The 12,466-nt window shown below is 64.1% G+C and overlaps 7 protein-coding genes across 7 annotated transcripts in view, besides 5 other annotated features; all 7 read left to right on the top strand.

Moving 5' to 3' along the window:
* Positions 1–28, top strand: part of Tco025E_01035 (putative GTP-binding protein) — a gene marked incomplete at both ends in the record, with an annotated part of 840 nt that extends 812 nt beyond the window's left edge. The window contains one exon of the mRNA XM_029367973.1: positions 1–28. This exon is cut by the window's left edge and continues 812 nt beyond it. Coding sequence (XP_029231916.1) covers positions 1–28 — 28 coding nt within the window.
* On the top strand, positions 25–552 carry Tco025E_01034 (GTP-binding protein; the record flags this gene model as incomplete). The annotated part of the gene is made up of 1 exon (XM_029367972.1): positions 25–552. The coding sequence occupies one exon, from the start codon at positions 25–27 to the stop codon at positions 550–552; it is 528 nt and encodes a 175-aa protein (XP_029231915.1).
* Positions 553–766: 214 nt separating this feature from the next.
* Positions 767–1,861, top strand: Tco025E_01033 (putative GTP-binding protein; the record flags this gene model as incomplete). Its single annotated transcript, XM_029367971.1, has 1 exon — positions 767–1,861. The coding sequence occupies one exon, from the start codon at positions 767–769 to the stop codon at positions 1,859–1,861; it is 1,095 nt and encodes a 364-aa protein (XP_029231914.1).
* A 190-nt stretch (positions 1,862–2,051) lies between these two features.
* Positions 2,052–2,080: a microsatellite.
* Positions 2,081–2,103: 23 nt separating this feature from the next.
* Positions 2,104–2,120: a microsatellite.
* Positions 2,121–2,223: 103 nt separating this feature from the next.
* Positions 2,224–2,268: a sequence feature (A-rich).
* A 283-nt stretch (positions 2,269–2,551) lies between these two features.
* On the top strand, positions 2,552–5,545 carry Tco025E_01032 (putative oligopeptidase B, putative,serine peptidase, clan SC, family S9A-like protein; the record flags this gene model as incomplete). Its single annotated transcript, XM_029367970.1, has 1 exon — positions 2,552–5,545. The coding sequence occupies one exon, from the start codon at positions 2,552–2,554 to the stop codon at positions 5,543–5,545; it is 2,994 nt and encodes a 997-aa protein (XP_029231913.1).
* Positions 5,546–6,139: 594 nt separating this feature from the next.
* Tco025E_01031 (uncharacterized protein) lies at positions 6,140–7,231 on the top strand (the record flags this gene model as incomplete). The annotated part of the gene is made up of 1 exon (XM_029367969.1): positions 6,140–7,231. One exon carries the CDS (start codon positions 6,140–6,142, stop codon positions 7,229–7,231), a length of 1,092 nt encoding a protein of 363 aa, XP_029231912.1.
* Positions 7,232–7,458: 227 nt separating this feature from the next.
* Positions 7,459–7,490: a microsatellite.
* Positions 7,491–7,522: 32 nt separating this feature from the next.
* Positions 7,523–8,803, top strand: Tco025E_01030 (uncharacterized protein; the record flags this gene model as incomplete). The annotated part of the gene is made up of 1 exon (XM_029367968.1): positions 7,523–8,803. One exon carries the CDS (start codon positions 7,523–7,525, stop codon positions 8,801–8,803), a length of 1,281 nt encoding a protein of 426 aa, XP_029231911.1.
* A 298-nt stretch (positions 8,804–9,101) lies between these two features.
* Positions 9,102–9,134: a sequence feature (GA-rich).
* A 180-nt stretch (positions 9,135–9,314) lies between these two features.
* On the top strand, positions 9,315–11,924 carry Tco025E_01029 (putative ATP-dependent RNA helicase; the record flags this gene model as incomplete). Its single annotated transcript, XM_029367967.1, has 1 exon — positions 9,315–11,924. The coding sequence occupies one exon, from the start codon at positions 9,315–9,317 to the stop codon at positions 11,922–11,924; it is 2,610 nt and encodes an 869-aa protein (XP_029231910.1).
* Between the last annotated feature and the right edge of the window lie 542 nt (positions 11,925–12,466).

Raw genomic sequence — 12,466 nt, 5'->3', positions numbered from 1 at the left:
ATGGAGGAGGAGCACAAAGTTGTCATGACGCCGTATGAGAAGAACCTGGAGGTGTGGCGGCAGCTGTGGCGGGTCGTGGAGCGGGCGGATGTGGTGCTGATGATACTCGACGCCCGCAACCCGCTCGTCTTCCGTTGCGCCGACTTCGAGGCGTACGTGCGGGGCACACGCGGCGCCGCGGGGAGGCCGAAGGAGATCATCTTCCTGCTGAACAAGTCCGACCTCCTCACGGAGGGCCAGCGCGGCGCGTGGGCGGCGTACTTCACGGAGCGCGGGGAGTCGTTCATCTTCTTCTCCGCCGCCCCCGCCGCGAAGGCGACCGCGGCGGCGACGACGACAACGACGACGACGGGGGAGCCGGACGACGACGGGGGAGCCGGACGGCGACAGCACCGCCGACGGGGACGAGGAGCCTGCGGATGGCGTGAAGGACACGCACGTGGAGGACAGCAGCGTTCCCAAACTGCTGCGTCACCGCAACGAGAAGCGGCGGCACCACAAAAAGTCGCTGCGGGCCCCGGTGGAAGTGGCGAACCCGTACGAGCTCGTTGAGCAGCGGCGGGCAGAGAGGGCGCGCCGCAGCCACGCAAAGCAGAGCACGTGCAGGGTGGCGCCGCCGCCGACGGAGAATGAAAAGGCGCGTGATGCGCGGGTGTCGCAGCTGCAGGAGCTGCCGCCGTGGGCAGTCCTGGACCCTGTGCAGCTGCTGGACCGTCTTGCCCTCTGGCGCACCGCGTGCGGCATCGCGGACGCGAATACCCCGCTGATGGTCGGCCTCGTCGGTTACCCCAACGTCGGGAAGTCCTCCACAATCAACGCGATTATCGGCTCCAAGAAGGTGGTGGTCAGTGCGACGCCCGGCAAGACAAAGCACTTCCAGACACTCACCATCCCAGACGAGCGCCGCGTCGCCTTGTGTGACTGCCCTGGTCTTGTCTTTCCGTCGTTTGCCTCCACGCGGGAGCAGATGGTGTGCGACGGCATTCTCCCCATTGACACAGCCACAGACGCCTTGTCGGCCGTCAACGTGCTGTGTCGCCGGATTCCGTCTCAGGTGCTGCAGAAACACTTTAACGTCTCGCTGCGGGCCGAGGACGACGTAGACGACAGCCATTCCCTCGTGGAGCGCTTCCTCAACGCGGTGGCGCGTCGGCGGGGGTACTTGGGGGCGCACGACCGACCCAACAGGTCTCGCGCCGCCCGAGATGTGCTGAAGCTGTACGTGGATGGCGCCATTCTCTACGCCGAGCCCCCGCCCGGCTACACGGCTCCCCCCGCAGAGCCCGCCGTAGTCCGCGCCGACGGCGAGGGGGCGGACTCCGACTCCTGGGACGATGTTGAGGGCGACGGCTGCGACGACTGGGACGACCTCGACAGCGCGGCAGACGCCCGCGCCCTCAGCGAGGACGGCGAGGCGCCTGGGGGGGACGCCCGTGCGCGTAGGCGCCCCGACGAGGCGGAGGACGAGGAGGTGGAGAAGGCGGCACCGCCGATGTTTTACGCGCGGCCGAATAGCATGCGCGGGGTCCTCACCGCGCAGGAGGCGTTCAACGCGGAGGCCAACGCGAGCCGCATACGGGCGTTGACCGGCCCCGCGTCGCGGCGGAAGAGGCGCACCAACCACCAGCTCGACCCCGCCACAGACACCTTCGTGAACGACGAGGGCGAGGTGGAGCTCGCCATCGACGACGACGACGGCATCATTGAGCTCGTCGCGGGCGCCGCCCAGACAACCGCGCGGGAGGGCCATCAAGAGCCGCCGAAGCAGCGGAGTAAGCGCCAGCTGCGCCGCGAGCTAAAGCGGCTGGGTGCGGGGCCAGTCAACCCCACCGCCCGCAAGCTGGGAGTGCAGGGCTACTAGTCCGGTGAGTATGTGTAATCGATAATGGGCAGGCACGCGAAAAATACAAAGTAAAAAATAAAGGAAATAGATGCGGGCATACGCCCTGAAACTAATTGCCAGGAAGGAACCGAGAACAACCCTGAAAAGGAGGGGAAAGAGGGTGAGACATCCATCAGTGAAAACTGTATATAAAGAAATGAAATGACTCTTCTTGTTGCTGTTGCTGTTGCTGTTGTTTTCCCCTCTTCTTTCTGCTTGGGTCTCTCTCTCTCTCTCTGTGTGTGTATTGCGCGCTGGATTACGGATAATGGCATACACGCGGTTGCAGCGAAGGTGCCCTGAATGGAGGGTTAAAGTGCAGTGAGTATGCCACAACCGAGTTTGTTTTTTTTTTCGTTATTATTCTTTTCTTTCCTTTTTTTTTTACGTTTGCTGTTTCTGCCTCAATTCACTGCGGAGACCCGCCTGCTCCTTGCCCTCTTTCTCGCCCTGTCACACGGCAGGCCTGGGGGTTTGCTGGCTGGTGGTTCTCTCTTTCTCTCCCGCGCGTGTATTTACTTCGCACACCGCTCAACACGAAACAACAACAAAAAAAAAGGGCCTGTTGCTGCCGGGGGGAGGCACACGCGCACGCAGGCTCGCAGGCACAACTATAAATAGTAGGGGCATTCACACCACAAGAAGGCGAAAGGTGCCACGGCAGTCGGAATGCCGTCCGACAGGGCGGGCAAAGGCGGGAAGAGGGGGAGCCGGGGCGGGAAAGTGCCCAACGGCGGCACAACGGGCGGCGGCGGAGCCGGTGGTGTCGTGAGCCCGCCGAGGTACCCCCGCAAGGAGCACACGCTGGCGCATTTTGACGACACTCGCCTGGATCCGTTTTATTGGCTGCGTGACCGCCGGAACCCGGAGGTGAGACGACTGCTGCGGCGCGAGAACGCGCACATGGAGTCGGTGTTTGCGGCATACGGCGGAGATCGGCTGTGTCGCACCCTCTTTAGTGAAATGCGAGCCCGCTGGAAGGAGGACGATGCCTCGCTGCCGCACCGCGAACGTGGCTACTGGTACTACACCCGCACGGTGCCCAATGCGGACCACCCAATCTTCTGCCGCCGCCCGTTTACGGAGGCAACGGCGGGATTCATGCATGAGGCGGCGGAGATGTGGAGCCGCAACCCCGCCGCCACCCTGCCTCCCTACGACGACGAGGTGGTGTACCTCGACATGAACCTCCTCGTGCGGGAGCTGCGACTCGGCTACGCTGAGCTGGGCGACGTGGAGGTGTCCGCCGACGGACAGCGCCTCGCCCTGACGCTGGACTGCAGCAACGGAAAGGAGCTCTTCACCATCTTCCTGCTCGACATCACCGACGTGAACTACGCGCGGTGGCTGAATGAGCGGTCGGAGCTGCACCGCGCGTGGGCGGAGGCGGCGATGCGCTCGGACCAGTCCATCTACGCCTCCCCCGCGTCTCTTCTCCCGGCACACCGCAGCCCCACGACACCCGCCGGAAGCAGCAGCAGCGGCGGTGGCGGTGGCGGTGGCGGTGGCGGTGGCGGTGACGGGGGTGCCCCAAAGTTGGGCGGCGGTGCCCACGCGATGAAGAGGAAGACGGAGAAAAATCACGCGGTGGCCGCCCCCTCTGCATTCTCGTCTTCCGCCTCGCTGTCCACAACGGCGGCGTCGACGCAACGAGCGGAGCCGGCACACAAGGTGCTACGTCGAATCGACGTTTTTGATGCCGCGGATGAGGTGCTGTGGCTCTCCCCTACCTCGCTGCTCTACGTCGGCGTGGACGGGAAGATGCGCTCCTGCCGCGTCATTTACCACGACCTCACCGCCGCCGCAAACGCCGAAGACGCCGACATCATCTGCTACGAAGAGACGGATGAGGCGTTTTGGGTCAGTTCCCTTTGCTTCTCCGCGGATGGGCGGTTTGCCATGTTCACCGTCGCCTCAGGGAGTTGCACGGAGGTGTACGTCATTCCCTGCGAGGCGGGGGTGGAGCGATGCGTCATCGGGGTTCCTGCGGCTCCGCACCCCGCGGCAAAGGAGGAGGGGGCGGAATTCCACACCCGTACGTGCGCGGTGCACTGCTTTGCGGATCGGCACGCGGGCATGGACTACGACGTTGACCACCACAAGTCACTCTTCGGGGAGGACTTGGGCGCGTGGGTGGTGACGATGACAAGCGCCCCACCGGGGCCGGGAGACTTCCGCGTGGCGTACGTCTTGGACGACGACGAGGACCGCGGCGGTGCTGGGCCTGGGCGAACACTCTCGGACCCTGCGCGTTGGCGACCGCTCTTTACACATGACCCTGGCATCAGCGTTGAGGGCGTGGAATGCATGCGGGACTATCTGCTTCTCACCGTGAGGCGTGCAGCGGCGTCGACGGTGCTGCTGTTGCCCGTGCGCGTGCTCTGGGACCGTTGGCGCGACTGTGGCGCGGGGAATATGCCTCCGCTCTCCCTACGGGACGATACAGTGGACCTTCGCCACGTTGTCTGCCGCCCGTTCCGCTTGCCGGGGGAGGTGCGTTTCCCTGTAGCTCAACTGCTGCAGGAGCAGCAGGGGCAGAAACCGGGCGAGGACGAGGCGGGATATATTTCTCATCTCATGAGTTCCACGGACGACGTCGCCTTTAATACTCCAACGTGGCGTATTGTCGTGACCCACCTTACGCTGCCCACCTTTCTCATCGAGTGTACGCTGGAGGGGGCGGGCGACACATTGTGCGCTAGGCGTTTATGCGAGGTGGGGGTAGGTGGGAGGCCGTATCACGCCGATGAGTACGACGCCGCCGTTGTGTGGGTCCCGTCGGACTACGCGTTTCGCGACGGGGCGCCGGCGCCACTGCTGCAGCCGCTGCCCACGAAGGAGCCCTCCGCGGTGGTGCGTGTGCCGGTGTTCCTCTGCTGGAAGAAGTCGCTTCGCCGCGACGGCGAAAACCCCATGCTGCTGACAGTCTACGGCTCCTACGGCGACTGCTGCGACGCTGCCTTTGAGACGGAGCGGCTTGCACTCCTGGACCGCGGCTTCGTGTGGGCGGCGGCGGCGGTTCGCGGCGGCGGCGAGCTTGGCATCCCGTGGCGCGACGCGGGTCGCAGGCTGCAGCGGGCAACGAGCGTCAACGACTTTGTGAGCGTCTCGTGTTATCTGCAGGAGACTGGCTGGTGCGCGGCGGGTCGACTCGTGACGCACGGCTCTTCGGCTGGCGGGTTTGTGGTGGCGGCGGCGATGTGCGTTGCGCCGTCGCTCCCGCTCGCCGTCGTTGCGTCGGTGCCGTTTGTCGACTGCCTGACGACCCTCATGGACGACAGCCTCCCGCTCACCGTTTGCGAGTGGGAGGAGTTCGGCAACCCGCGCGACGACGCCGACGCCTACCGCCTGCTCCGCCGCATGTCGCCGATGGACAACATTCCTCCGGCGGGCGTCGCACTGCCGCACATGCTGCTGCTGACGGCGTGGCACGACACGCGCGTCGGGTATTGGGAGTCGCTCGCATTTACCGCCCGACTGCGGGCGCGCGCGGAGGCGGGAGACGCGGCCCCGGGGCGGCAGATGATTCTGCACTACTGCGACTTTGGCGTAGGCCACGGCGGGTCCACGGGGCGGTACGAGAAGCTGCGGGAAATTGCGCGCGAGTACGCCTTTGCGCTGCTAATCCAGCAAGCCAAGGCTGCGCCCCGCGTGGGTCCATAACGCCCTTCCTGCATCCCAACCCACCAGCCCGCAGTCTCCAGCGACAGCCGTTGGTGCCGTTGTCGCTGCTGGTGGCGGGCACTCACGCAGGGCCTTGCCCCCAATTCCCGCTCAATGCCTCTGTGTCTTTGGGGTCTGAAGGCCACATTTGTAAGTGCGTGGGCGGAGAAGAGAGAAGGGCCCGCCATATAAATATATATATCTGAGTATATGTAATTACTTTATTTAAAGTCATCGCCGTTAACTTTTCTCCCTTCGCCGTGTGTCTGCAGGTGCGGCACATTGTGTGGGTTTTGGTTTGTACAAGTTCCTCTTCCTTTGTCGTTGCTGCTGCTTTTTGTTGCTCTTCCCCCCACCCTGTTTCTCGTTCTTTTTTTTTTGGGGGGGGGGTTGCTTTCCCGCTTTTTCCTCTTCTTCGCCTTTTTTTGTATTTGTGCCCGTGTGAGGTGCCCGCGCAAAATACGCGCCGCGGCGTCCGTCCGTCCCCTGCGGATATTGTCAGTTGGAGGGCCGCGGCGGTGGGGCTGCGGTCGCTAACAGGAGGATTTGCAAAGGCGGGGTCGAGGAAGAAGAACTAAAAAAAAAGAAGGCGAAATGACCTCAAAGGCCCCTTCGAGGCGGCTAACGGATATCCTGCGCAGCAACAGCAAAGAGACGCTGCTGCGCAATGCCGCCGAGTTGGCCCGGGTCTCCGCGTCGGTCCCCGCGGATGACTTGCAGACCCGTTTTCTCCGCAACATGCGTCTCATTAGCCCCAAGTCGCTGCGCCTGCTCTGCGAGGACGCCGTGCTGTCGCGCTGGTTCACGTTCGCAGTGTACAAACCACCCTTCTGCCCAATGCGCCGCGCGGAGGCCGACGGGAACTACCACCGTGTCTCGGTGGAGTCCTTCGTGGAGGCGGCGTTGCGCTCGCGTGCGGTGCAGCCGGTTCTGCAGCGTGAGCTGCGCCCAGCGGAGGTGCGGGTGCGTGTCATAAATGACGTGGACGTGTACGCCTCCGGCCCGGTGGTGGTGAGCGTGGCGGACCGGCACGCCTTCGCGACCTCCCTGCAGGACGTGACGATGCGCTACGACGTCATTGTGGCCGGTCACTTGCCGTTGACGGAGCCGCGCGCGGTGGAGGCCGGCAGCCTTTTTGCCCTGCCGCGCGGCGACGGCTGCCGTGACCTTCGCGCCGCGCCGTCGTGCGTCTGCACGCACCAAGTGAGGCGGAACGCGTACTACTCGGTGCACCCTGTCAGCCTCTTGGAGTTTACCATCACGGCGCCCCCCACCCCGCTCCCCCCGCGCCTGGAGGCGTTTGTTCGCGAGCACCTCGGCAGCTTCGTCCTGGGCGACCCCGACGCCCCGGCGCCCGCCGGAAAAATGAGGCGTCCGGCGAGGACCCCGCCACGTTCCACGACGGCCGCGGCAGACGCGTCGCAGGCGGCGGCGAAGGCGTCGTGGAACGTCGCCGCCATGCATGGCGACTGCGACTTCCCACGGGTCTTTACGCACCTGCGCGAGGTCAGCATTAACGCCGATGTGGCGGATGCCGCCGGCGGCGTTGCGGCAAAGAAGTCTATTGAATTTCACTGTCGCAAGTGTTTTGAGCCCATTCTCCAGAGGGAGCGCGTCTATAGTCTTAAGGGGCGGCGGATCGGGCTGCTTGACGGCTCCTGGACACCAGAGGCCGAGTTTCTGTGAAGCGTGTGAACCTACTGATACGCACTCTTCCCCCCCACACGCTTGCTTCCGCTCTCCCCCTCTCCCTCTGCCTTGGCAGGGAGTGTGAGCCTCACCTCCTCCTTCCGTCTTTACCCGGCAAAAAGTGTCTGCATACGTGCCTGCAGGCACACTGAGTTTCCGTTTGTTTGTTTTTACTCCTTTTTTTTCTCTCTGTGCGTGTGTGCGTGTATGAATGCATTTCTTCCTTCTTGTCGTGTTGTTCTTTTTGTTGTTGTTGCCGCTGCTGCTCTGCCCGGCGCGTTCACATTAATGCCGGCACGCACCCTGCGTGGCAAAGAGGTGGGGCTGGAGCGTGCGCTGCCTCTGCTCCCCGCACACGCACGTAGGATGCCGAAAAAGAGCCGCGGTAAAAAGAACTCTCCGTCGTCGCATGCCCACTCTTCGTCGCGGCAGCGAAACAAAAACCAGGAGGCGCCGGCGGATACGCAGGAGGCGGAGGAATTTCAGAAGCTGCAGGAGCTTTTAGAGGACGAGACACAGCCGCTGGATGTGGCCAAGACGCCGCTGGAGCACCTCTTGTCCCTGCGGCAGCCGCAGGAGTTGGCGCTGCGGCTTGCGCAGTCCCTCATCTCCCTCCGCTCGCGGCTGGCGGAGCTGGAGCTGGAGCGGCTGAACAACGAGCACGGGGTGCCGGGCAGGTCGGACGCCGTGGCCCGCCGCGCGCAGGAGAAGGCCGAGAAGCTGGAGCTTGAGATCTGCAAGACGGAGCGGGTCTCGCGCCGGCTGCTGCTGATGTCGAGGGTGGTGGGGCACATCATTGGCCTGCGCAAGGACACCATTGCCGCGGTGGGGGCGGCGATGGAGGCGGAGGTGCGCTCGCTGCGGGAGCAGATCGAGGCCAACGAGGAGGTCATTCGCGGGCGGTTCGTGGACCGGGTCAACATGCTGCACCGCTACTGGCTCTGGCGCACGCTGCAGGAGCTCGGCGACCAGACGGTGAGCCGCACCTTCGAGGAGGAGCTCTCCCGCGGCCCACGCTACCGCTCGCTGGGGGTGCAGAACAACATCCTCTCCGACACCCTCGAGCAGCAGCTGTCGTGGCTGGTGCGGTTTGCGGAGAGGGAACGGCTCTTCCGCGAGCACGTGCGTCGCCTCGACACCCTCGTGGAGGAGCTAACGGACGTCAACGAGGCCCTGGAGGAGGCCCTGACGTGCCGCGTCTGTGGCCTGTTCTTTGAGGACCCCGTTGTGTTTTGGCCCTGCGGCCACACCTTCTGCCTCGCCTGCTTCGACTCGCTGAGCATCGCGCCGAGCCTCTTCCGCTGCCCGACGTGCGGCAGCATGGGCAGCGAGGGCTACGTGCACAGCCTCCTCATCGCGGAGTGCGTGGCGAAGTGGATGTTCAAGGACTCGGGCTACGCCGACATCCACGGCGCACTGAGCCTCATCCGCCTGCACCTCTCGAAGTTCCGCAAGGAGGTCATCTCCACACGCATCGCGCAGCTGCGTCAGCGGCTCGCGGAGGCGCAGTACGCGGAGAGAAAACCAGAGGAGCTGGCGGACATGGACGTTGAATTCCGCTCCTTCTAATGAGGAGGGCAAAAGAGGAACGAACACACATGCCAAAAAAAAAAAACGGCGGAACGCGGCGCACCCGCTATCCCCAGTTTTTTTTGTTTGTTTGTTTCCTCCTCTCTCCTTCGCTTTGCAGTTTTAGTCCGATACGCCGGTTCCCTCCTTTGCTCCCTCTCCGTCAGTCTACTGCGTTTGGTCGTGGTGCCTGCATGCTTCGTTCCTTCCGGGGAAGGCGAGAGGGCTCGGTGCATGTAAAGGTGTGTGGGAGTGCACTTCCTCGCCGGTGGCGCATGCACACGCACACACAGTTTCGTCCCTTTCTCCCTCTCTCTCTCTCTCGCTCACTTCCATTCTTTCCGCTGCAAACATGCATGCACGACCGACCGCCTGCAATTGCGTCATGTGTATTATGTGGACTCCTCTCTGCTGGCTGGTTGCTTGACTATTTCATGTTGTTTTTGCTCTTCCCCCCTCTCTCACACCCACGTCTTCCCCTCTTTGCTTCACACATGCACACGCTCGTGCAATGCAGAGTGGAAACGGCAACCGCCTCAGCGACCGCCTTTCTCTCCGTGAGCGTGTGTCTGTCTGTCTGCCTGTGTGCGTGTGTGAGGCCGCCGTCATGGACGAGGATCGACGCAGGGCGAAGCAAAAGCAGAACCAGCAGAAATGGCTGGAGCGGCAGGAGCGGTCACGGCTAAACCGCGCGGAGATTCGCGAGCTGCGCACACGCCTCGAGGAGCTGCGCGCCGCACTTGACGCCGCGGAGACGGACGGCCACGCGGCTGGGCAGCAGACGGAGGCGGGGGAAACGCACGCGTACACGCACTTCAAGCAGCTGCCCCTGTCGCAGCGCACGCAGCTCGGCCTCGAGCGCGGCGGCTACAAGCGCATGACGCCCATCCAGGGCGACGCGCTGCACCTCGCGCTCGCCGGCTACGACGTGCTCGGCGCCGCCAAGACGGGCTCCGGCAAGACGCTGTGCTTCGTCGTGCCGGTGCTCGAGCGGCTCTTCGTGGAGCAGTGGGACGCGGCGATGGGGGTTGGGGCGCTCGTCCTGAGCCCCACCCGCGAGCTCGCGCTGCAGATCTTCAAGGTGCTGCAGCTCGTCGGCTACAAGCACACCCTCTCCGCGGCGCTCCTCACCGGCGGCCGCGACGTGGAGGAGGAGCGGAAGCGGCTGGCGGCGATCAGCATCATCGTCGGCACGCCGGGCCGCGTGCTGCACCACCTCGAGGACGACGCGAACCTCGTGACGGACAACCTGCAGCTCTTCGTCATGGACGAGGCGGACCGGCTGCTGGACATGGGCTTTCGTGACGCCGTCTGCGGTATCCTGCGCCACCTGCCCACCGCCCGGCAGACGCTGCTCTTCTCCGCGACGCAGACGACGGATGTGCAGATGCTCGCCCAGATGTCGCTGCGGAATCAGCGGTACGTCACGGCACACGCCGCCACGGCCGCCCCCACGCCAGCGACGCTCTGCCAAAACTTTATTGTGCTTGAGCTGCACCGCAAGTTAGACGCCCTTCTCATGTTTCTCAAGCGACACCCGAATGACAAGACGGTCGTCTTTGTAAGCACCTGCAATCAGGTGCGGTACATGTACCTCGCCTTCTCCAAGATCCTAAAGAAGATGCGCATCCCGTCCATGTGTCTCACGAGCAAAATGAAACAGTTCCGTCGAGAGGAGGTGTTCCTGACCTTCTGCCGCTGCAAGGCTGCCGTTCTCTTCTGCACCGATATCGCCGCACGCGGGCTGGACTTCCCGCTTGTGCACTGGGCCGTGCAGTACGACTGCCCGGACAGCGCACAGACGTACATTCACCGTGCCGGGCGCACCGCCCGCGCCGGGGCTCGCGGGGTGAGCCTGCTCTTCCTGACCCCGCAGGAGACCCCCATGCTCTCCTTCCTCGCCCACAAGCACGTCCCGCTGCGCGAGATCGCCTTCCGCCCTGGGATGCTGCAGGAGTCAAAGGAGATCTTCGTCGCGTTGGTGGTGCAGGGGCTCAAGTATGAGGCGCAGAAGGCCTTCATCGCGTACCTCCGCTCCGTCTACTTCGCTGCCAACAAACTCGTCTTTAACGTCGGCGGCATCGACGTCGGGGCCTTCGCCCACTCGCTCGGGCTTCTGAAGGTGCCTAACATGGCGGAGCTGCAGAACCTGCGGCGGGGGGCGAAGAACCTGCCCTGGGACGTCGTCAACTACATGGCGCAGCGTGAGCAGCAGCAGCAGCAGGACCCGCAGCGGCAGCAGCACCTCACACGCCGTGAGAAGCACCTCGCCGCGTCAGACATGTTCCGCACGATGCAGCAAAAACAGCGCTACGCAACGCACGACGAGGACAGCGAGGGGGCGGAGGAGGGGAGCCGCAGGGGCCCTCGCGACGAGGCGAGTGGGAGGCCCGCCGGCGGTGACGACGCGGAGGAGGGGGAGGAGGACGACGGCTTCCTCGTGCGACTCCCGCGCACAGCCGCCGCCTGCCCGCAGACCAACTACGACACGCGCAGCGGCACAAATGAGGGCGACGGCGGCGGTAGTGCGCCGCAGCCGCAGGGGGCGGCGTCCACACGGTTGACCGCGGCTGAGCGCATGGCCGGCCTCTCAAAGCGGAAGCTGCGGAAATTTGTCCAGGCGGCGGACCTGCGGGTGCGGGACCTCGGCCTCAGCGAGCGCATCGTCTTCGAGGACGACGACGACGACGAGGCGGAGGCGGAGGCGGAGGGCGAGACGGAGCGACGCGGCGCCCTCCTCGCGGCGGCGGTGGGGGCGACGCACGGGAGCAGCGACGAGGCGCACGACGTCGACTACGCGGGGCGGCTGCGGGAGCGCATGCTGCGCGAGGCGGGCGGCGACGCGGACCGCGCGAAGCGCCTCCGGCGGCTCCGGCGGCTGCAACGCGACGGAAAAGTCGCGAAGCGCGTTTCCCTCAGCGAAGTCGGCGCGTCCGCCGGCAGGCGTCGCACCCACCGCGACGGCGACACCGACGACGGCAGCAGCGACGAGGACGACGGCGGGTCCCTCTCGCGGCTCCTGAAGGCCGCACGGGGCGAATTGTACGACGACAGCGAGGGCGACTCCGACGCCGCGGACACGCCGGGGCGGCCCCCGCAGAAGAAGGCCAGACACGCGTAACAAAGCAAGGCAAAAAAAAAAGCAACTACAACTCACGAGTAAGACGAAGGAGGCGAGAAAAAAGGAGAGAGAGACGACGCCGCGAACAAACGGTGACAAACTACACACACTGAAAACAAAAACAACAAAAAAAAGCTGGTCCTCTCCGCAACCAACACACATACATGGACTAACTTCACCGCTGACGCATCCATCCCTCCACTGCTTGTACTAACTGTTACACGGCCTCCTCCCCTTCCACTGCGTGCACACTGCCTGCGACGACGTTGCAACTCCAGGGAAACCGCAACAGACAACCACCTCCCGCTGCTCTTCTCCCCACACAGACCACACCCCCTCAACCGTAGCCCACACAACGAGGAAGAAAAAGAAGGCACAAGGCATTCACCAGAGACATAGTACCCGCAGCCGCAGCCGCAGCTCCTACGCATCTCTGCGTGCGAGTCAAACGCAACCACATGCCGCTCGTGGGCCTCCCATCTACTGGAAGAATACCCAACACAACTACTATAAACACATATAAAAAATAAGCAAAGAAAACC

This window comes from Trypanosoma conorhini (assembly GCF_003719485.1).
Source record: "Trypanosoma conorhini strain 025E chromosome Unknown Tco_14.4_contig_00030, whole genome shotgun sequence".
Lineage (NCBI taxonomy): Eukaryota > Euglenozoa > Kinetoplastea > Trypanosomatida > Trypanosomatidae > Trypanosoma > Trypanosoma conorhini.
This window is presented reverse-complemented; position numbering and strand designations above follow the sequence as displayed.